The sequence below is a fragment of the Oryx dammah genome, unplaced genomic scaffold (genome assembly GCF_014754425.2).
Source record: "Oryx dammah isolate SB20612 unplaced genomic scaffold, SCBI_Odam_1.1 HiC_scaffold_1, whole genome shotgun sequence".
NCBI lineage: Eukaryota > Metazoa > Chordata > Mammalia > Artiodactyla > Bovidae > Oryx > Oryx dammah.
This window is the reverse complement of record NW_024070185.1, coordinates 24,156,313-24,181,405: the sequence shown is the minus strand read 5'-3', so window position 1 is coordinate 24,181,405 and position 25,093 is coordinate 24,156,313. Positions and strand designations below refer to the sequence as shown.

The 25,093-nt window shown below is 41.3% G+C and overlaps 1 protein-coding gene across 3 annotated transcripts in view; it reads right to left on the bottom strand.

Annotated features, from left to right (window-relative positions):
- The window catches only part of SLC24A2 (solute carrier family 24 member 2), a 276,734-nt gene that overhangs the window by 53,342 nt on the left and 198,299 nt on the right, over positions 1 to 25,093 (bottom strand). Inside the window, exon 5 of one of the 3 annotated variants that reach the window (XM_040238391.1) lies at positions 12,361 to 12,411. The exons of the other annotated variants lie outside the window; for them this stretch is intronic. Coding sequence (XP_040094325.1) covers positions 12,361 to 12,411 — 51 coding nt within the window. The remainder of the gene's footprint in view (positions 1 to 12,360; positions 12,412 to 25,093) is intronic. 3 annotated transcript variants of the gene reach the window in all.

Here is a 25,093-nt window from a genome sequence, read left to right as displayed (position 1 = left end):
CCCAGAGGTGTTTTATTCACTCTCTCTCCAACTAACCTGTGGGCCCCTCAAGCCAGGGACGCTTCTTGTCATCTGTCCCCCCAGTACTTACATCGTAGACTGGTCCTCAGTGTTTCTGAACATGATAACATTACCACAAACAACAAAGGAAATCTTACAGCATGTGGGCACGCGTGCATGCTTGCATGTGTGTGTGCTTGTGTGATGTGCTTGGAGTTCTTGCTGTTATGCAAATCTATTTGAAATTTACATTCTTTTGGTGAGTAGAAAAAGGAGGATCCAGAAACACACTGCAGGAAACTCACCAGACTCACTTCTTGGTTAATGTAGAGATTAAATCTCCAAAGTCTAATTGTGTTTACAGTTAATGACTGTCTATTTTGAGACTCTCTCTCTCTTTTTTTTTTTTTTTAAAGATAATCTAATCAAGTTCAGGCAAAACTGGGATTTTACAAATAAAAAAACTCGCAGCAGGTATTGGATGGCAAAATAAGATGTTTCAGGCATGGAGTCAGTTTCCTGACCTTAGCTGGGGCTGACATGGCTTGAGAGCTACTATTCTTCATCATTTTGGGCCAACTATTTTATTATTTTAGGAGCTTAATTTTCTGAACAGTTCTCTCCTGGATACACAGATATAAATGGCTACCATAAACATTTGCAAAGGGGTTGTGTGATCTGTTTTGGAGTTCTGAGCCAGGCAGGGGCTGCCAGATAGAAGGTTTGAATGTCTCTCCCCTGTTCCTATACCTTCACCCTGTGGAAATCTAAGAGATAAATGGGTAATGAATTGCTTTACCGAAGCAGGCTTCAAATCCAAGATTTGCCAGCATCCAGCCCCGCTACCAGCGAAGGGGTAGAAAAGAGGTATTCAGAGTCAAAGCTCATATATTGGGTATGTCTCTCTGCAATGGTCTGTGACACTGATGTATTCATTTGGGCAGTTTTGATTTGTTCACAGCAGTTGGCAAATAGTAGGTACTCAAAAATATTTGTTGAAAGGTTACTCTGACTTGTATTGATATATAAAAACCAGATTTTAGATCTGGCTAACATTTATTCTGTAGTAGCCAGTGTTTCACATAAACACATCCTCTCCCGTTACCTGGATATCATGTATTGGCAAATGGTCAGTTAACTTGTGTTCTTCTATTTTTTTTTTTTTTTTTGGAATCCTCAACTTTACATTGTAAATTGGTGCCTGTCAATCTCATTTGAAATGTGGGTTTGTAACAGAAGTGGCAGGACCTGCTGTGGGTTCTTAATTAAATGGGACTGAAGGTTTAGTGGCCCATGACTAAGACAGGATGATTCAGTTCATTTCATATTTAATCAAAAGAGAAACTTACCATGCTTAATTGAACATGCCAACTTCCTGGTATAACAGATTTCCACTTTTTTTTTTTTTAAAAGAGAAAGCTTCACAGAGGTGGGAAATTATAATTGTTATAATAACAATATTCAAGTTTGACTGATGAAGGTGACTTAGCATTTTCAGCTCTGGGGATGTCAGAAATAGACAAAAAAGAAAAAAATCCATGATTCACTTCTGCTGCCACTTAACACTTTCTACATATGTGATGTGGCAAAATCTGCCTTTACTTGCCAGGTCCAATCTTTCTGCTTTTACTGCTGATGGTTTAGATCATGAAAATAAGATGCAATGAAGTTTGAAGAGCTGGATGTATTCTAATGAGAAGACTTCCTTGGTTCTGGTTTTCAGGAAGACCATGAATTTATCCACTCAACTGATTTGATCTTTCCTACAGATCTGATGCCAGTTTCTAGTTGGTTAGTTTGGTTATGCACACGCACTAGGCAGCTGTCTTCCTAAGATCCAGCCCCAGGGAGAGACTTGTAAGAATACATCTCTAAAAAAGTAATGTGGTTAATAACCGGTGAGTTAAATCTGTTTGTCTTTTGGAGAAGGCCCAGCCTTAACAGAGAGTATCTGTTCAAGTGCCCAGAAACATCATCCGGTTATGGAAAGTTGGACTGAATGACTTAAACCATCAACCTGGAATGAATGAAACATAACATGGTGCTGGAAATGGTGTCGTGCATAACAGAGCTGCCCTCATAGGTAGCTGGGAGGGAGAAAGGTAACCTGCAGGGACCTTGGAGTTTCTATAGGGATATCAATGATCGTGAGGCAAGAAGCATACATGCTGGGGTGGAAATTGGATATTCTGTGTGGGAGGAATAGCCTTGTCACTTCATTTGGAAAGGACAAAGACTTCCATCAGAACTCCACCCTGGATTTCACTCAACTTTAGTAAAAACTTGGGTTTCTCAAACAAGTAAATCAGAAGCTAGTTACCTTGCAAAAGCTCATCTGCTCTGTAAAGAAGTCAGCTTGAATCTCTGTTCAAAGGACTTATTTCAATTTGTTGTTTAAGGCTCATGCCTTCACTGTGAGTGGGAGTGTAAATTGATGCAGTGCCTTTGGAGGGCAATTTGGCACTACCTTTCAAAGTTTAAAATGTGTATGTCCTTTGATCTGTCATTTTTATTTCCAGAACTTTATTTTGTATGTTTGTTTATACTTCAAAGGGCTTCCCAGGTGGCACAGTAGTAAAGAATCCACCTGCCAATGCAGGAGACACAAGAGACACAGGTTTGATCCCTGGGTCAGGCAAGCCACTCCAGTACTCTTGCCTGAAAAATTCCTTGGATAGAGGAGCCTGGTGCTCTACCATCCATGGGGTTGCAGAGTCAGACGTGACTGAGTGAACAGCACACACATTTATATCTTCAACTTAATAGAGTTTATTATATGGGCAAAGAAGATGCTCATGCAGCACTGTAATAACTAAATGAATAAAAATGGAACTATCCTAAATATTCATTGACAGGGGACTGATTGAACCCAGCAGGAAGAGGCAGGCAGTGGGATACTATGCACCCGCTGATTGAACCCAGCAGGAAGAGGCAGGCAGTGGGATACTATGCACCCGCTAAAAAGGAACGGGGAGAGTAAAACAAGGCTAATATGGAAATATCTTAGATATATTAATAGACAAAAGCCACGTATAGAACAGTGTATAGAAGAAAAGAGAATATGTTAAACTGATAAAAAGTGGCTAACTCTAAGGAATGAGTGGAATCTGGGGTAAGAGGGGGACTCATTTTACTGTCTTTCCTTATATAATGTTTGCTTTTTACCTTTGCATGCATGTAATGATTTTATAATAAAAAGAATGGTTAAAATTAGTTTACAATTTAAATTTTCTATTGTGGTAAAAGTTTGGATTTACAACTGAAAGAGAATATAGGTTTCATGGGGCCAGTTGTTCTTTTAAGGGTCCATTCCACATTAACTAATGGACTATTTGTTGTATTTAACCACACTAATAATTTGGCTGTGAACTGGATCAAATAATACACAAGTGTTTTAGTTCCGATGCTATGGTCCAGGAACCTACCTATCACAATCTTGGTGGCAGCGTAATCAAAATGCAAGATCAAGTTTTCTGAAGGTTCATGTTAAAGACAGATCTTAAAGGCAGACTTGCAAACTATGTCTGGCATCACACTTCATAAAGGCCACCAGGCCAGAGTCTTGACCGTGGCATTGTCCATTATCTGAACTTCTTTCTGAAGGAGCATCCTTGGCTTCTCCAGAGAAGGTCCTGTCTGAGGCAGGCCACTCCATCTTTGGCCATGTCTGTAGGAAGGGTCCTCCTGTGCTGGACTGAACTCTCTGTCCCTGAACTGAGGAGGCTGATCTCCTTCCTCAACTTTCCCCACTCCCAGCTGGACTCATGGGGTTTCCCAGAGTTCCTCTCTCCTGGAAAGACAGACCTTACTTCACTGCAAACTGCCCATGAGACCAATCCAAAGAAAGAGGCTCTAGTAAGGCTTTAAAAACATGGTGAGGCTGTTGCCATCCCCTGCTACATTCTTATTCTCATCAGCAAAGCCTCCAGGTCATCCATCACCACTGAGATGCTTATCACCAAGTGGCTCTGAAAATCCCTGGTCTGACTCAATCTCTCAGTCCCGCCATCAGTAAACTTCATACATTCTCAGCTTCTGTGAACATTGTCTTTTTGTTGGTCCTGAGCGTGGTTGTTTCTTGATGGTCCCTTTTCTCCTGTGGCCCTTGAAAGTGACACTATTTCTCTCCAAGTGCTCTTTACTCTATTCCATCCTCCCTTCCTTATTACTTATACATCAATTCTCTGTCCTTTGAAGCCCAGGCTGATAAACTCTACCACTTTTACCTCAACTGACTTCCTAGTCATGCTTCCCTCATTCTCGAAGATACTGGAACACAGTTCACTATTTTTATCTCCACTGTTACTCGTGTTACCATCCATGGTTACATGGGTGACCCCTGCCACACTTGGCTCCTTACCACCCTAACCTACTCTCTTCCAGCTGCCCTTTCTCACCTTGTCCATCCACTCCTGCAGTTAAACCTTGTCACTGGCAATAACAGTACCATGCCCAAACTCCGGACTTGAAGCTCTCACATTCTGTCCAAGTAACTCTTATCTTTATATGACAACAATTCTTTGATCTCATCTGTCAATTCTTTAATGCCATCACCTTTTCATGGCCCGCCCTTAGAACAAGTTCTTCACTTGGTTTCTGGGATGCTATTCTCTCCGCATCCTCTGCCTACCCCAGTCTCCTTTGTTGTGCATTCTCCCCTCTTCCCAGACCCTACACTTTAGAGTTCCCAGGGCTCAGTCCTTGGCCTCCTCTTTTCTACTGATTAGCTAGGTATTCTTATTTAGTTCTATAGCTTTAAATGACTTATAGTCTGTGACTTTCAAATTTACATCTGCAACCCTAACTTTTCCCCTAAGCTCCAGACTCCAAATCCACTTTATCCATATCTCCAATTGTTGTTGTTCAGTCATTCAGTCATGTCTGACTTTTTGTGACCCCATGAACTGCGCCACGCAGGCTTCCATGTCCTTCAGCATCTCCCAGAGTTTGCTCAAACTCGTGTCCATTGAGTCCATGATGTCATCCAACCATCTCATCCTCTGTCACCCCCTTCTCCTTCTGCCCTCAATCTTTTCTAGCATCAGGGTCTTTGCCAATGAGTCAGTTCTTCGCATCAGGAGGCCTAAGTATTGGAGCTTCAGCATCAGTCCTTCCAATGAGTTTTCAGGATTGAATTCCTTTAGGATTGACTGGTTTGATCTCCTTGCAGTCCAAGGGACTCTCAAGAGTTTTCTCTAGCACCACAGTTTGAAAGCATCAATTATTTGGCATTTGGCCTTCTTTATGGTCCAATGCTCACATCCCTACATGACTACTGGAAAAACCATAGCTTTGACTAGACAGACCTTTGACTATATTAGCATGAGTTCTCAATCTTACTCCAGAGCTTGCTCTGGTCTCAGTCCTCCCCATCAACACACAGTTTTATGAAAGCAATATTTGTCTGTTATGGAGAGATTGCAAGTTGCCTATTAATATCTTCCTCTTTCATTTCCTAGTGACATACTATCGAAATTATTGGGGACAGCAAATCACCCAGCTTGACATACTACATCTCCAAGCTTCCTTGAACTAGGTGTAGGCAAGTAATGGAGTTTTGTACAGATTTTACTTGGAAGATCTAAAAGGAAGCCTCCTTAAAAAGAAGTCAAAATAGCTGGGGAAAATAATTTTGGGAGTAGGAAATGGTAACCTAATCCAGTATTCTTGCCTGGAAAATCCCACAGACAGTGCAGTGGAGCCTGGCAGGCTACAGTCCATGGGGTCGCAAAGAGTTGGACACAACTGGGCACGCACAAGACTTCTTGAAATACAGATGTGATGGTGGAGCTGGAGTGGCAGCCGTCTTGGACATGAGGTGCCCTTGAGGTTGAAAGTCATATATTAAGATGGAGCAGAAGGATGAAGGAGTTTGGGTCTTGGATTATTGTGAAGCTTCCATATCAGCCATGTACAGCTTGCTTCTTTGCTCGTGAGAGATATACTTCTATCTGACTTAAGTCCCTGTTAATTTGGATTTTCTGCTAGAGTTGAACCTATCCTGCTTAATATATCAGAGTATATAACACAGTCTCATCAGTTCAAAGCCAGGATTAAAATATAATGTGAAAGCCACAGATAGCACCAAGTACCCATTTTAGGATTACATTTTCAGAGGATATCTTTTGGGCAATGGAAAATACCAATGAACAGTATTACAAAATTCAATTTCTTTTTGAAGAAGAACTGGAATCTGTGCTAAAGTGGTAGTTGCTCAGTCATGTCTGACTCTTTGACCCCATGGACTACAGCCCACCAGGCTTCTCCATCTACAGAATTCTCCATGCAAGAATACTGGAGTGGTTTGCCATTCCCTTCTCCAGAGAATCTTTCCAATCTAGAGATTGAATAGAGGTCTCCTGGGCAGATTCTTTACATTCTGAGCCATCAGGGAAGATTTCACTGCACTTACGAATGTAAAATAACTGGCTAGACTATGTAACCTTAGAGTGCTTCTGTTTCTTTGAAATTTTCAAAACTCAGCCACACAACTAACTGAGGAACCCATGATTCATATAAGACATTATTAGTTTCTTAACTTGGTAAAGGGGTTATTGGTTGCCATGAAACAAGCCTTAATTTCAATAAGGAAAAGATCATTATTCTTCTTACCCTTGATATTAAAACAAACTTATCTTTGTTTTCCTTTATACAAATGAACAAAGATTGACTTTTTAAATAGTGGAGAAATTATTTTCCTAGATATGGCTTCAGTTAAATGGCAATGAGTTTAGCATAATACATTGCATATTTGCAAAGTATCCTTTAGTCATGTGTTCTGTTTACCTACTTATGTACATGTCTTTATGAATGTTTATCTCCAAAGAGCAGAAATGAGTAGTTGTGTATACTGCCATTGGTGGAAAGACATCTCTTCTTTGAATTCCTCTGTTCCATCACACAAGCTTTCTTTTGAACTTTTTACATTTTCATTTAAAGTAACTTTAGTAAGGAAGCCAAGTTCAATTTATTGAGGATTTTCCAGAGTGATAATGGTATGAATTGGGGTTATCTATAGATGAGAAATAAACTATGGATTACTGATTTATTTTTAAACTCAAGTATAGCTGATTTACAATGTTGTGTTAGTTTCAGGTGTATAGCAAAATGATTCAGTTATATATATATATATATGAATATATATATGTATATATGTATTCTTTTTCAGATTCTTTTCCATTATAGGTTATTACAAGATACTGAATACACTTCCTTGTGTTGTAGAATATGTTTATCTGTTAAACTATGGGTTATTTACCTTAAGTAAAAACTGGAGGTTGCTCTTCCAAGAATATTAAGTATCATCCCATGAGGAGATAAAGGAATGGCTGCCCACATAGGGGGAACTGAGGTCACTAAAAGACTATCCCCGGAGCCACTTGCTTGAATCTCTGGAAACATCTTGTTACAGATCAAATCTAGGAACATGATTCATTCAGAGCAGGTGCTCAGCTATTATCAAGTGAACACATTAGTATCAGGTGGTTGGTAGGGTAGGAGAGCCATCACCTTGGGAGGCAGGAATGAGGGAGTGGAGACATGGCCTCTTCTGAGAATCCTGTCCTCATTTCCACTGGGCTCCCTGGCACCTTGGGTTTGCCCACCATGTTACTCATCTTGCTGCCTGTGTCCCCCGCTGGAAGGTGAATTCTTTAGGAGTAGAGCTATCTTTAATCTCCACGAGCCCTGTACTCAGTCTAATGCTGGGTCCAAAATGAGGGTTGCTGAATGAATACGTTAGAGAATGAATGCTGTTGTTTAGTTGCTCAGTCGTGTCCAGCTCTTTGTGATCATAGGGACTATAGCCTGCCAGTCTCCTCTGTCCATGGAGTTCTCCAGGCAAGAATACAGGAATGGGTTGCCACTTCCTTCAGGGAGGGAATGAATGAGTGAGTGGATAAAATTCTGATTGGTTCAGGGTAGGAGAGGAAGTTGGGTGTGGCCCAGGCAGCCATTCTGATTTAGGTTCTGGGCACCTGAGACAAGGGAGGGAGGAATTGGGCTCTGAGCAGGGAGGGGCAAACTTTACAAAAAATGTTACACTTTTTTCCAGTGTCTGAGAGTAAGCAGTTAAAAAAAAATTTTTTTTAAGCATTAAATTTAATATTTAAATTTAAAATGTCAAAGTTTAAAATTTTTAAATATTAAAATTTAGTAGTAGCATGCAGGATTTTTGGTTGCAGTATATAAACTCTTAGCTGTAGCATGTGGGATCTAGATCCTTGACTAGGGATCAAACCCTGGCCTTCTGCACAGGAGCGTGGAGCATTAGCTACTGGACCACCAGGGAAGCCCCAGACCGTTTTATTAAAATAACATTTTAAAGGTATAGTATTCAAGTACAGAGGCCGTGTTTCAGTCAATAGCTCACTGTCATTCCTTAGTCTGTGGTTCAACTTTTCCCATGATCTGGTCTGCATCAAGCCTTTCTTTCTACCCCTACACTGTGGCCTATCTGCACTGTCCAGTTCCTTATACCACCTCACCGAGCGACTGCAGTGGAGCTGGGAAGGTGGTGAGTGGTCCTGAGTTCAGGTTCCACATTGCAACTTACTACCTCTGAGTCCCAGAGCCAATCACTTTGCTTCTCTGAATCTTAAAGTTTCCACATCTAATAGAATACTTGTTTGGGCTTTGGTTTTCTCATCATCAGTAAAATCTACCTTGTGATCATTACAAGGATTACATTTATATATATAAATTTAATATGTATTAAATTACACTCAGCGCATTGTGCCTGGCAGGTGGGGGGCACTCAGTAAGGCTTGGTGTGGCCCCTTCTTTCATCCCTCAGCCTGGTGGGAACCATTCCCCCTACACCAATGTAACCCATATTTACTGATCTTTTAGGGCCCAGGTCAAAGACTACCTTCACAAAATCCTCTCCTTCCCCATCCCCTACCATTGAAAGCAATCTTTCCTCTTCCTGTAGCCTGTTATCTTTTTTCTGAATACCTATGGGACTTACCACTCTCTTCCTGGTGGCTCAGTGATTATTAAAACTCAGTGTTTTATTTCTTCCCCATCTGTAAGTTCCATGCGGGCAAACTGTCCACTTTTTAATCTTCTACTTCAACGAAGCACCTAGCAGAATAACTTGCATAAAGCAGGTGCTTAAAATAACGGACTGAATACGTGCAAGACAATTCTCTATACTTAGTAGATCATCACGCAATTTTTCTTAGGATGGGGGTGGCATATGTAATTCATCTTTCCACTTAATCCACTTTAGGGAAAAAAAGCAGGCCTCCTTGCAAGTAGCTAACTTCACACAACATGGAGACAAATCTCCAGAAACAGTTACAAATAATGACTGGTCACATGGGCAAGTATAATAAAGCCCAGTCAAGGGCTAGTCACATTTCTAAAACTGTGAAAAGAAATGCTCAAATGGAGAGGGATATTTCTTGAAGGCTATACTAGTCCCCTATTGCCTATAACATCTTCATCTTTATCATACTTCTTTAAGTTGTGTAACATGGAGATGCTATAAATCACAGTTATTATTATTATTTTCAGAGAGAGGAGGAATTTGAAAGTCATGCATGGCTGTTGCCAGGTCTGAGGTTACTGAATTGGCCTTGAGTCTTTTAGATGGAATCCCAGAATTAGGTTTAAGCCAGGCCTGGCTTGTCGTGGAGGCAGCTGCCAAAAGGGTGTAATCTGAGGTGACTGGATGGGGACCCACCCCGCCCCACCCGCTGCTCCAGTGCCTGAGAGGAATTGCTATGTGTTTGGAAAACTTTTGAGTCTTTCAAAGGTTACTATTCTAGATAAAGGATAATGCCTTAACCAGCGTTTCTGAAAGAGTCCCACAAGAGGCTCCATGGAAGAATGGTTTCTCTGATTGAAAAAGTCTGGGCAATATGGCAAACTGTGTCCCTCTGTGTGCGTGCAAACTTGCTTCAGTCGTGTCCGACTCTTTCTGACCTTATGGACTGTAGCCTGCCAGGCTCCTCTGTCCATGGGGTTCTCCAGGCAAGAATACCGAAATGGGTTGCCATTTCCTCCTCCAGGGCATCTTCCTGACTCAGGGATTGAACCCATGACTCCTGTGTTGCAGGCGGATCCTTTACCACTGAGCCACCAGGGAAGCCTCTATCCCTCTATACGATTTATTATTATATGCGGCAGTGCACAGGTGCACATGGAAGGCTCTGACAAGCCACATGGTAAAGAAATCTATTTAGCTTAATTCAGAAGCTCTCCCGCTTACTTAATAACAAAATCAAGCTTGCTTTCTTTTTTTCCCCGATGGCTGCAAAATCCCTAATGACATGATCTGATAGTAATATTTCATAGAATGTACTTAAAAAATGCTCCCTTAGCTACATTAGCTATCACTGTAACTGGGATGAATTTTCAGCTAAGAATGGGACACAAAGGGATATGCATGAAGGGGTGAGCAGTCCAGGGAAGGATAAGGAATCTTAAAGGTGACCCATGAAGGTCCCCAAACACAATTTTACAGTTTTGCTAAGGGCCAGTCATGCTTCTCATGCTAGACATTATTTTGACTCTGTTTGCCTGCCTAGAAAGCCCAGCTGTTTGATATCAATTGGTATCATCAGATCAGAAGCAGCACTTTTGCATCTTCATGTGATGTTGAGTTTTCCGGTGCGGGGAAGAAGAGAAAGGGAGCGCTCCAATGGCAATTTGCTCCCACAGATGTGGAAAGAGGAAGGAAAGGAAGGATAAGGGAGAAATAGGTCAATAGAAGCAACAAGAAGCCAGAAGCAGCTCTGGTAACAAGAAGCTAAGGGCGGAAGGCAGAGGACAGGATGGAGGGATGAGAGAGCGTGAGGGGTCGTGACTTCTCAGGTAGAAGGTAGCAAACCCACTGGCCAGTCAAGCCATGAAGTTTAGACTGAGGGCTGTGAGATGGCTGGAAAAGCAGTTAAATTATAAAGTCAGTGAGCCCCAAAGTTTTGGCTTCCCAAACCAATCACCAAGAAAAATAAAAATGGTGTGAAGACATGGAGTGAAAATAACAGCTGGGACAGGAGCCTTCCTGTAAGGCAGGAACTGCTCTTTCTGTCACCATGGTGGTAGGATATGATGCTTTCTGCCTTTAGGGCTTTCATTGCCCAAGGATCTGCACTTCTCCCACATTGTTGGGAGGGCCTTGGGTTGCAATAGAGCCCAGTCTGAGATTCTAACTGTGGCCCACTGCTTTAGAAAACACCACCATGGTTAACTGACAGCACAGAGATAAAAGTAAAGAAGGACCCCGGAGCTTTGCAGAAGCCAGAGTGGGGAGGGGCTGAGAAGGGCCTTCCTCTTACCGAGGGCTGTCTGATATTCTGCCTCCTGTGTGCAAAGAGACTAGGAGTTCTTTGGCAAACTAAGGCAACTCAGAAATACTAGAAGCTGAAAACAAGATATGCAACACTTTGGGGAGTTTCTCTCATGGTGAAGGACAAAATGAACCGATCCCTTCCTAGGGAACCTTTGGCTTTCTTGTCCGTATCAGTGAAAACAGCATGTGAAAACTCCAAATGTTTTCATAACTTACAAATATCATTTATTAGTGAAAAAGTGGAGGTATGTGTGGGATTAGGACAAGAGAACAACTCCTTTTACCAGAATGCAAAATTTTCAAGTTGCTGTTCCACGGTGCACTTATTTCAGAAAAGTCATTCTGACTGAGGGAAGACTGTGCTCTGGGACGGTGTCTGGAATTGTAGATACAGTGAAAAATAAATCTCTGCCAGACTTCATTTACTCAGGGGAAATGCTCAAAATGATATGTCCAATCTCACATGGTGGGAACTCCAATATATACAGCCCCACTGGCTGGAAGAATGACCCTGGCCTCTCTCAGATGAGTTAGCATGGGCTGTGGGAGAAAAGGACAGGAGCTTACAGTCCTCTGCATCAGAAACAGGTCTCCATTCTGAATCTAGGGATTCCTTTAGATTGCTCATTCCTTTGCATAAATCAGAATATCACCAGAAGATACATATCTCCCCCTACCCCCAAATTAGGGGCATATTAAAAGGAAGTGTTGGCCCGATGTATTTTTCTATGTTGTAAGCATGTGGAGGAGCTAACGGTGACCCAGTGGGTGTGGGCTTGTGTTTATATTGCTGACACCATTTCACTGAGTGCGTTACATGACTGAGATGGTTTGGATCGTTTGAATGGAATAACATGATCACTCATGGTATTGCATGTCTCCAATTCCAAATCAACACAATGGCAGAAACTAGACGAAAATGCAGAAAGAATGATAAATCACACAATGTCACTGAAGTCATGCAAAGGGGGAAAATAAAGACTAAAAAAATGGGCAAGCCACAGACACCATAAATTAAAAAAAAAAAAAGCCAATGCATACAATTCTAAAATCATTCTTACCTTCTTCAGTCATTGTGTCATAATATTTTAGTTTTCCATATGATCCAAGTTCTACAACATCACAGTAAAAGACACAAAGATAAGGAACGAGCTGTAATGCAAGAACTTTGTTTTTTACACATTCTTAATTAATCAGATTCAGAGTCATACTGTCAAATTCTGTAATCGTAACTATATAGAGATGTGCAAACATGGGCCATGTGGCAGACGGCTTTCACGGCCCATTTTCAGAAATCACTTAAAATATATTATTCTACTAGGGGTAGGACGTGCCCTGCATTACAGAACAGGACACAGTTATTTTAACATCTGATGAAACAGAACACTTGGCGAAGATATCTTCACGGCAGGTCCAGCCTTGCCCTGTCATTTTTAGAGATGATATGCCAAGAGGAAGGGGTGGACCTGAGACCCTTTCGAGGTTTGTAGAGACCCACTGGGGTGTGTAGATGCCGGTATTCCTTGCCAGGAAACAGCAGTCCCAGGAGTTCATTTCACAGCTTTTCGCCAACAGAAATACTTCCTAGAGGTTAATAAGGAAGGAAGGCTACCTGGGAAAAACCCCGAATGAAAAACCATGTTCTAAACTTCCCTTTCATTTATAATCTCATATTACAGGCAAAAAGCACTGAATACCATGGGCGCAACATGCATGGAAGGGCTGGGAAAGGTGCAAAAGACTTCGAGAGGAAGTGGGAGGCATGCTCCCAGGGAAGGGCAGGTGGCCCAGAGCAGCCACAACTCCATGCTCAGGGCATCACCTGCTGCTGCATAGCCTGCAGGGGCCAGGAGGCAACCTCCTGGATGCAGCTGAGGAAAGGACTCGGCTGTGATGGAAACTGCTGGCGGAAAGCAAGCTCTTCTGAGTCAGCTGGTAGAAGTGGCATCTTGGGGAGAGGGACAGAAGAGGTGGGGACACACCATTTCTGTTTTCTTACTTCAGTTCTAAAATAGAAACTTTCATTCCTGTTCATCTGAAAATTCCAGATTGTTTGAAGCAACATTGTGAGCAGGTTAAAAATATTTTCCTGGTCATCACAACACTCTCCCAATAAACTTAGAGATATTAATGAGACTTGAGAGATACTCCTGTGATTCTGTGGAATGCTTCCATGGCTCATTAACTTGATAGGCTGCTAAAAACTCACATATGAATGAACTAATAACTGATGGGTTTTGTGTACAAGATAAGGCTCTAGTTTAAAACACAGTAATAAATATTCTTCTCCTTATAGTATATGTTATACACATTCTTTTTCCATGTGCCTAAAATTTTACCTAAAGCTATTTTAACACACTAATAGCCTTGGGGAGAAAAATCACCTCATTTTTACATTTCTGCAAAGACCTGCCTATTCTGGATTTTGTTAGACCCATGACAAAGGATGCAAGTGCTTCAATAAGAAATTGAATTTTGCATCAAAACAAGAAGGCTTTAAAAAAAAATTGACTTCTAGGGATTGCCTTCAGTAAAAAAACATTTTTTTTTCCTGTCATTTTAAGAACAGTAGTCTATTATATAAGTGACACTGCCAAAGTCTGGGATTTTAAGGTGATCTAAATTCCTTCATAAATATTAAACACATGTTCATGGTGGCTTTACACATAATCTATGCCTTGTGTGTGAGTGGTGAGATGTGTATGTATAATCCTGCAGTAAGCTGATGAATTATACCAGCCAACTAATTTTTTGGTAACCTCCACTCTTTCCCTGAGGTAAAGCAGGCGAATAAGCAGCTGGCATTCTCTTCATTTGCCAAGGAAACAGAATGTGGAGTTCATGTTTGCAAAGCTGGGTCGAAACCATATTTCTACACAGTGGAGATACACTACTGCATTTTTGTCTTTTGAGATGCTACCTCTCTGTACACACACATACCGGTCTTCATGTATCAGTCCCAAACTTTCAAACATCTGCCAGAGACAGATGTGATTAAGTCTTTACCCCCTCTCTCATGGAGCCAGGTATAAACACATACAATCATATTCTTTGATTAATTTATTAAATTAATACCAACATGGTCAAAATTGGATCCAGGGGTGGCTGACAAAACTCACACAATTCTTGCTGCTGTGGCGATTCCTAGATTGTTCTTAGGTACCTCCTTAGATGAGGACTGGGGCAGGGGGACAAGAACTGGATAGGATATACCCAAAAGGAGGCTAAAGCTGGTGGGAGAGAAGGGATAAGAGCAGTGAAAGGCTGAATGACAACAGGTGATGGAGTGACTTGCACAGTGAAGAAGGTGGGCAAGGAAACAGTATTTGCAAGTGAAGAGAACCATGTTTGGTGCTTACTTTAAAAAAGGTACATGAGAATGTGAGGAAAACCAGCCTGTTGGAATAGAGTTTTTATCATTGACCTCAATGGGATACTGAGACGATGAACTCGGCACCTCAGTGCTTCCAAATGGTTAGGGTGGTCTCCTGGGGCTGGTGGGACAGTATCTCCAATAGCCAGCGGCTCCCTTCCTTGAACCAGGGGCTGAGAAGGTGCAGAAGGAGGGGTGTGACATGTGACTAGGACAGACATGATGCGCATCCATAAGTCGGAGCACATCTGCACCTAGCTAGCATCCCACAGCCCATGGACACCTCATGCAAAGCGGCCTGAGAGGCAGGAATGAAAACTCACCTGCAAGCGGCAATGGGCTCCCGTCAGCACACTCCCCATGGCTACTCTAGCCATGGCAACTTTAGCACCATTGGATTAGGATTCAAACTGGTCCCAATCCAAGCTGAATTTCTTGGGATAGGAGGGAGGGGGTTCAAGAGGGTGCTGTTTAATACTATTGAATAACTTCCATTATGTCAACTGAGCAAGAGGAAAAGGGATGGATCAGTATTGAAGATCATCCTGTTTACCACCGGGTGTCTCTTCTCTATAACATTTCCCTAAGAAAAAGTCTAGAACCCAGTGGCTGGTGTTGGAGATGAGCCTATGAGCTGATCAGCTGCCTAACATGGCACGATCACTCATGCCATTTGGGCAGCTGGATCCACGGGCGTCCAAGCTCCTGGGGCTCTAGGAGAGCCTGAATCTACTGTCATTCCTCTGCCCACTTCCCCTCAGGCCTTCCAGCAAGGTCATTACCTGGCTTTAAGGTACCTCTGAATTCTTGTCCGTACATCTTGGTTGATAAGTCAAGGAAAAGATTTTCAGTCTCAACAGATCTGCGACTAAGAACTAGTGCTTTTTGGCCCCTAATTTCTTCCTTTCTTAAAAAGGGCATGGACACAGATTTCTCCTTCCAACATTGACCTCAGCTCCACTTTTGGAACCTCTGGCATTCTCAACCCTTTTTTCAACAAATTTCCCCAGACAGGAGCAGAACCTTTCAGGCCTTAAAATTCTGACAAATAAAATAGAAAGTCAACAGAAAACTCTATGCTGAATTCATTTTGTTAGAATAAAAAGCAGAGGTAGAGAAATCAGTGAAAGCAACATTCATTAAGTGTTGGTTGATGGAAAAAATAACTTGTGTGTTTTCTTAAGTCAAAGAGCTGCTTTATTTTTAACACTGGGTTTGTAGATCTAAAATTTAGATTTTAGATTTTCTTAACATAGAGATTAGTTCCTTGGTAAAGTTGTCTAATACCTATTAAGGAAGTATGTAAATATCAGATTACATCACATCCAGGAAAGGATTATTTTCAGTAGCTAAAAGAAGTTAAGAACACAGGCTTTGAAGCCAGGGTATAGGTTTGAACCTAAGATCTGCCACTTTTTAGCTGTGTGACTTTGAGCAAATTGCTTTGCCTTTCTGAGCCTTGGTGTCCTCAGCTATAAAAGGGCATGCTTGTATTAATATCTATCTCACAAAGCTGTGGTGAAGAGTAGGTGAGATAATAATACCCACTAAGCAATCAGTAATGAGCAGCTTCATTATTGCAAGCATCACCAAGAAGAGTGAAAGAGAACCCATGGCACATGGAGCAGAACACTTAAGAAAACTTGCTATTTTACACAGGTTTGTTGAAACTAATTCAACAGTATTTACACAAGTTTAAAATAACTATTTGGTGTCCAACAATAAAAGATATTCTGCCATTTGGGCTAGAATTTAAAAGAAATCTCTTCATCAGTCCTACCCTTCTACTGTCAGATCTGCAAAGAATGTCAAAACATGGACCATAACCAAGGGAACAGGATGTGAAAAGCAGACCCGTCATTCATCTGATCACCAATATTCCAGCTTAGGACCTATGCACCCTCCCCTGTAATATTTGCAAAGTCTGTCTCTCCAGTTAGGATGTCCATATCTTGGAGACTGAGACTGTATTCCTCTTTGGATCCCTCCCAACTAGAACAGTGCTTTTTGTGTATCACACGTACTCCTCATAGTTCTTAATCAAAGCATATAAATGCACAGCTCCCAAATAACAGTGCTTTGGTTTACTGAAATTCCCTGGACTTGCTGAAGTCAGGACAGCAGGCACTGATACTTAAGGCTTCTGGACTGCTGATCCCATAATATTGCCATCAAGGTAAAGGGGGGTAGGGGAAGGGTAGTTTGGGATTAGCAGATGCAAGCTATTATACATAGAATGGATAAACAACAAGGTCCTATGTGTATAGCACAGGGGACTATATTCAATATCCTGTGGTTAACCATAGTGGAAAAGAATATGAAAAATAATTTATATATGTATAACTGAATTATTTTGCTGTACAGTAAATCAACTATACCTCAGTGAAATAAACTAAAAAAAATAGAGGGCTTCTGAGTGAGACAGTTAAGATAGCTAATTCAAAGCTTGGTTCTATGACTTATGAGCTGGTGATCGTCTCTAAACCTTAGTCTCTTCTTTAGTAAAATAGGGACAAGAACAATAAATACCTATTCTCAGGAGGGTTTTTGGAGGATCAGATAAGAACATATCTATAAAGCACTTTGTGTCATGTGGCACAGGTATCCTTAATAATTGGTACCTCTCTTCCTTTTTTTTTTTTTGCATTTATTGACTGTTTATTAGTACTCAAGCAGCTCCGCATACTCTATTTTAATTAAACCTCACAGTATGATACTCTAGGTTAGATCTTATTGTCACAACTGAGGTATCGTTAAGTTATTAATTTAACCAAGTTCCATGATATACATTATACTCAAACCCAACTTTTCTGAAGCAAGTCTTATGTAGTATGAATGACTGCTAGATACTAATTCTCAATTACAAAAGAAAGTTACTTTGGTATCATTTCAGTGAACAAAATGCCAGAGATTCTGAAAAACTAGTACAAACATAAGAAATTATGTAAGTTTAGGGCCTTTAAGTAGGTAATTTTATGTACTTCGTCATTTTAAAGATTTTATATTTAAGAGAATGCAATAACATTCATCATATCCTTAAGCATTAAAAATAATTTCTATTAAGAAATTCTTTCCATAAAGGCATAGAATACTGCAATCAACTTTAGAAAAAATGCCTATGTTAAAGTGAATGTTAAATTTGGTGCTTAAAGGAAAATGTTTCAGACACTTGATAGTTAACCCATTACTTGATTAAAAAAATTATTTAATTGGAGGCTAATTACTTTACAATATTGTAGTGGTTTCTGCCATACATTGACATGAATCAGCCATGGGTGTACATGTGTTCCCCATCCTGAACCCCCCTCCCACCTCCCTCCCCATCCCATCCCTCAGGGTCATTCCAGTGCACCAGCCCTAAGCACCTTGTCTCATGCATCAAACCTGGACTGGCAATCTGTTTCACATATGATAATATACATGTTGTCAACAAAGGTCCATCTAGTCAAGGCTATGGTTTTTCCAGTAGTCATGTATGGATGTGAGAGTTGGACTATAAAGAAAGCTGAGCGCAGAAGAATTGATGCTTTTCAACTGTGGTGTTGGAGAAGACTCGTAAGAGTCCCTTGGCCTGCAAGGAGATCCAACTAGTCCATTCTAAAGGAGATCAATCCTGGGTGTTCATTGGAAGGACTGATGTTTAAGCTGAAATTCCAATACTTTGGCCACCTGATGTGAAGAGCTGACTCATTTGAAAAGACCCAGATGTTGGGTAAGATTGAGGGCAGGAGGAGAAGGGGATGACAGAGGATGAGATGGTTGGATGGCATCACCGACTCAATGGACATGAGTTTGGGTGGACTCCGGGAGTTGGTGATGGACAGGGAGGCCTGGCGTGCTGCAGTTCGTGGGGTCGCAAAGAGTCGGACATAACTGAGTGACTCAACTGAACAATGATATTCTCTCAAATCATCCCACCCTCGCCCTCTCCCACAGAGTCCAAAAGACTGTTCTGTACATCTGTGTCTCTTTTGCTGTCTTGCATATAGGGTCATCGTTACTATCTTTCTAAATTCTATATACATGCGTTAGTATACTGTATTGGTGTTCTTCTTTCTTACTTATTTCACTCTGTATAATAGGCTCCAGTTTCATCCACCTCAGAACTGATTCAAATGTATTCTTTTTAATGGCTAAGAGTCCCTTGGACTGCAAGGAGATCCAACCAGTCCATTCTGAAGGAGATCAACCCTGGGATTTCTTTGGAAGGAATGATGCTAAAGCTGAAACTCCAATACTTTGGCCACCTCATGTGAAGAGTTGACTCATTGGAAAAGACTCTAATGCTGGGAGGGATTGGGGGCAGGAGGAGAAGGAGACGACAGAGGATGAGATGGCTGGATGGCATCATGGACTCGATGGACGTGAGTCTGAGTGAACTCCGGGAGATGGTGATGGACAGGGAGGCCTGGCGTGCTGCGATTCATGGGGTCGCAAAGAGTAGGACACGACTGAGCGACTGAACTGACTGAACTGAATATTCCATTGTGTATATGTACCACAGCTTTCTTATCCATGCATCTGCCGATGGACATCTCTCTTCCTTGTCTGCCAAAGTTCCAACAGGAACCTCTATTTCAGCCCGGCATGCGGTTGTTAAATCTTATCAGACTCTCATTATCTCTGTGGGTGGGCACCAACGTCAGTGTCAATACTTGAAACGTGCAAATCAAGAACCCACTGCCTTACTTCCCCAGATGCCTTCCTTTAAACACAAAGAAGAATGTCAAAAGGAAAACTTTCAGTCTAATGAAAGGCTGCCCTGGCTAACTTCCAGAACCATGTTTGGTAGTATTAACATTTTAGTCTAAGGTGTCTTTTTTTTTAATTTGTGAATTTATTTTTATTATTGAAGTTTTGTGAATCAATAGTATGAGAGTTTTGTATTTGTCACTTCCTACCCACTCCCTACAAACATAACATTTATATTTGTAGATCCATACAATTTTTTTAAGTCTCTTACAGTGCTTGATTTGGGTTGACTTTGTTTCTCTTCTCGCCCTGTGTAAAAATTTTTCATCAAAATCAATATGTATTCTGAGCTAAAAGATATTTCTAAGTCAGCCCAATTTAAAGCTTTTTGTTTGATTTTACCTAAAAAGGGGCTGTATGGTCCACCAAAATTAATTGCTTTCCATTAAAAGGCTTTCTTTGGTCATTACTCCTTTATAACAATTGTTCATGTCAAGGCAAGTAATTTTCTTAAGTTAAAAAAAAAAACAAAAAACCCTAAGAGATGAGGTTAAATGAGGAAACAGCCATATTCTCACTTCAGACTCAAGTCAGAATAAAAGGAATATTTTAACCTTCAAATTCAAATTCTCACTCAAAAAAAGCTTTCAGAGCACTGACTCACTGCAGAAGTTCTGCTTAGCAATCTGTGGGGGAGTAATGTTTGTGTGTTAACTTCCCTAAGCACCTCCTAACTGAGCACACAGTTACATGGGGACAGCTATATCCAACATGTGGTAACATATCTATGTCATACACAAGGTGTAAACAGAGGTGATTTTGTCCTATGGAGCTCTTCTCATATTCAGCTCTTTCAAATCTATGCTAACGAGTGCTTCTTTTTCTTCTATAGGATTAAAATCTCTCACTTAGGCTTTTGGAAGCAAGGCAGTAAGTTTGCAAATAAAAATAAAAGGCTGAACTTGTGAGTAACCTTCCCTCAGCTACTGAGTGTCAAGTAGGATTTATGTCCTTATATACATCGCTGCCTCTTCGACATTTATCACCTGATTTTCACACCCTCTGAATCCAGCCCCTTCATGAAAAACTCACTTTTCCTTTTCAAGCTTCCAGCAAACCCAGACACACTTGTTTTGCTTTGTTCTTGTTCTGGCCTCTCTTACTTTCTACATGTGTTTCCTTGTTGATGTCAATCTGCTGATATCATTCCAGGCCCCAGTCCCTTAGGACTGCTGATACTAGTTCCAAATTAGGGATCAGAAAGATCCCCACCAGCTGGCCCAGTGCCTGGGGCACAGTAGCATTCTGATAAACCACCCATGAACCACAGGGGCCAGGTGTGTAGGTGAGGACAGTGGACTGAGGCCCACAGTAGGGAGTGGTAGGGACTATGGAAAAGTGGCCAGTGAATGCCTAAAGGGGTGACAGCCTCTTAGCTCCCATTCCACGAGGAAAGGCTGGGACAGTGTTGAGAGATCTGATTATTCAAGGGAAGCCAGATATCTGGACTTTTATGTGAAAATGCCTGACTTTTAAATGTTGGAGTGTGTGTGTGTGTGTGTGTGTGTGTGTGTGTGTGTTAGTAGTAGTTCAGTTGTCTCTGACTCTTGGTGATCCCATGGACTGTAGCCTGCCAGGCTCCTCTGTCCATGGAATTCTCCAGGCAAGAATACTGGAACGGGTTGTTATTCCCTTCTCCCGGGGATCTTCCTGACCCTGGTATCAAACCTAGGTCTCCCACATTGCAGGCAGGTTTTTTTTTTTTTTTTTTTTAACCATCTGAGCCACCAGGGAAGCACCTTAAATGTTGGTAACCAATTCCAAATTTTAAAAAAAGCAAACCACTCTGGGCTTGGTTTAAAATCAGGATGGTGAGTCCAATTTTCTTATAAATATTAGTGAATGAGTGAATGAATGAACAAGTGAGACCAGCTAGGCTTTTGGAACTGGGAGGGGTCCTTGCTCGGCTACCCTTCTGGAAAAGTCAAAGGCTTTGGTTCCCTTCCTCATCTCCCTTGAGGCTTACCTATCTCCCTTGGTGTGGGTACCACAATGTGCTTATCTCTGACTTAGGAGCAGACTATGAGTCTCATCACCTCAGGTTTCTCTGGGACACCAAGGCTAAGTCCACGTCAGGCCAACAGAAATGCTAGTATGCCATAACTAACACACACTTTTTTTTTTTTGCACATTCTTGCCATCTAGATATGCCACCACATGAGTCAAAAGAGTAATTAAAAAAGTCTTATTTTGGAGAGGAATGAACATTGTCCATTAGGTGTAACTGTTCCCAATTATTTTTCAGGGAAATATCTGGATTGCAAAAAACACAGTAAAAAATTCTGAAAGGTAGGTGAGGATCACAGAGGGAGGTGCCATATAATTATATGGGAATTATCATCCTTGAACAGTGAACAATAATGTGTGGTCATTACTGCCGATCATCCAGATGGTTCATAATGAAACACCCAAGAGAGTCCCCAGACACTCCAACTTCTTATAAATTTGTCACCTAATTTGCAGTCTTGCTCCTCTGCGGTGTTGCTTAGCAATATCAATGGTTACTGATTTCTGTCCTGTGAGGAGCTGACTCAGGCCATATTTCACTGTAATTTACATGCTCTGGATGATCAAACAAGAAAAATGGGACCAGGAAGAGCTGTTCTACTTCTTCCCTGCTGAGGTAGGTTGGGGAGGGGAAGAGAACAGGAGAGGACAAGCAGGTTTCTGGAAAGGATTTTTAAAGAAAAGCAATGAGCCACCCAGGCAAAAGAATTAACCCCAAACAGTGTGGTTAAAAAAAAAAAAAAAAAGATTTCCTGGACATTTATGTGTCCTTTCAATTGTGTAATTAAAAATCTCAACAATCCTAAGGTAACTTTAAACACTGATACTTTGTCATAATGTTCTTCCTTTTTCTCAAAGGACACAGCATGACAGTCCCTTCATTCATCCGTGGACCCCACAGACTTTGACTTGACAACTACCTCTGCCACTCACCAGCCATGAGAGCTTGGGCAACTTAGCTAATCTCTTTGACACACGGCTTTCACACTCATATACGATGGGAACAATAATAGCTGCCTGGTAGGGTTGTGGTAAATGTTACAGATACCTAACACATAACTGGCAAATAGTATTCATTATGTATGTGATAGGTAGTAATTATTAGGCACTTTAAAGCATTTATTAGTTTTCCTTCAACTAAACCAGGGAACTCCCATCATAGCATCCTTCTGATCATCACAAAAGCAGAGTGAAGCTGGTATCAGGAGCCCTTATCACCATGGAGATGAACAAGGAGATCTTATGGCACTCAGCATAATTTCTGGAGTCAAGAGGTGTGGGTTCTAATCCACAGTTTACTGCTTATTAGTTGCATGACCTTTGAAAGCCTTAGTTTCCTCATCTGCAAAATGGGGCTAATTCTAGTACTCCCTTACTGCATTGCTCTAAGGGGTTTTATGTGATGTTGGGAACATTGGAAATTCTCCATATGTAGGAGCTATCATTCTATGACTGGGTCAAAGCCCAGTAGTGATGTGGATTTAGGCTCACTTATTATAGTCACAGTAAGTGGGCACTCAGGATTAGAGCCTTGTTCTAACATTCTCTGCATAAGTTTATACTGGAGAAGAAAAAGGTCAAAGGAGAAGAATGACAAAAATAATAACTAGTTATGTCATGCCAAAGGAAGTCTATAAATGTCATATTCTTTTGTAATGACATCAGATACATGGAGACTGTTGGCACTATTTAAAGAATGTATAACACAGGGAAAGAGATAATATAAGTTTTGATTTTCAAAAAGAAAGCTCAAAAGGGATTCCAGCTGTTTGTCAAAGTAGTATTATTCAGTGGTTAAGAAAGTGAATTCTGGGGTCCAACAAACCTCGATTTGAACCTGGTTCTAGCTATTATTTCCCTTATGCCCTGGGGCAAATTATTTACTACTGTAACTTTCAGTATATTTATCAGTAAAATGGTTATAATAGAAGAGGTTATAATATAGTTAAGTTTTTAGTATAACAGATTCATAGGATGATGTTGAAAATTGAACGAATTAATCTATATAAAATGCTTAGCACAGTGCCTGGCACATAGTAAGTAATCAGGGTTAGTCATTCCATTTTTCATTATTATTGCCTCCATGGGCATCAATCCAGAATTCTGGCTGAATAGTCAATATATTTTCACTTCTCTTACTTTTCAGCTGGCATTTCTAGGGAGAAAATGACATTGTCAAAGATAGTGAAAGGAATATGGTTTGAAAGCAAAGAATATACAATATTAGATACTATCTTTATGACCAACCTAGATAGCATATTGAAAAAGCAGAGAGATTACTTTGTCAACAAAGGTCCGTCTAGTCAAGGCTATGGTTTTTCCGGTGGTCATGTACGGATGTGAGAGTTGGATTGTGAGGAAAGCTGAGTGCCGAAGAATTGATGCTTTTGAACTGTGGTGTTGGAGGAGACTCTTGAGAGTCCCTTGGACTGCAAGGAGATCCAACTAGTCCATTCTAAAGGAGATCAGCCCTGGGTGTTCTTTGGAAGGAATGATGCTAAAGCTGAAACTCCAGTACTTTGGCCACCTCATGAGAAGAGTTGACTCATTGGAAAAGACTCTGATGCTGGGAGGGATTGGGGGCAGGAGGAGAAGGGGACGACAGAGGATGAGATGGTTGGATGGCATCACGGACTCGATGGACGTGAGTTTGAGTGAACTCTGGGAGTTGGTGATGGACAGGGAGGCCTGGCGTGCTGTGATTCATGGGGTCGCAGAGTCGGACACGACTGAGCGACTGAACTGAACTGAACTGAACTGATGCAACATTTGGAATTTATTTCTTATTTAAAAAAATCTGTTTGAGTCCTTCTAATAGCAAGTTTCTAGAACATGTTCTCGGTAAGTTTTTTGTATAGGTAGGAGTTTAAGAAGCTAACATGTTCACTGATGACATCTACATCTTTGCATTTTTGCATCTCTGTAAATGAAATGATTATGTTTACAAAATCAGGCAAAAGGTACTTTCTTCTTAAGTCTTATCAAATTTGGGGTGGGGGTACAGACACATTTATTGCTCAGTCTTGAAAGTGGCAAAAGGTTCCATTCTCTTCCCCTATCCTTTTTTTAAAAGGATTTTTTTGAGTTGACACATACAGATAAGCCCACTGTTCTCTTTCACAGAAATGTGAGCTTGGTTATATTACATATGACTAAGATCCAAAGGCTGGGGCTTTAAGTGATGCTGATGCTTTTATAGCCACACCCACAACCCAACCAGTCATGAAAGTGAAAGTTGCTCAGTCGTGTCCGACTCTTGTGACCCCATGGACTATACAGTCCGTGGAATTCTCCAGGCCAAAACACTGGAGTGGGTAGCCTTTCCCTTCTCCAGGGGATCTTCCCAACCCAGGGATCGAACCCAGGTCTCCCACATTGCAGGTGGATTCTCTACCTGCTGAGCCACAAGGGAAGCCCAAGAATACTGTCATGAAGACCTATCAATTCCTCCCTGAACAGCCTCAGTTCTGTCTTTTTCGCTCCACTCCTGCTGTCCCTGCCTTAGTCGGAAGCCTTGCTGAGGTGACTGCAGTAATCCTTTTTGAACTCTCGTTTCTTACCATCTACTCTTTCTCTTTCTTACCATTTACGGTCTAGTCCTGGCACCTTTCACCTATCTTTCACATTGTTACCAGCGTAAGGCTTTCAAAACACAAACTGAA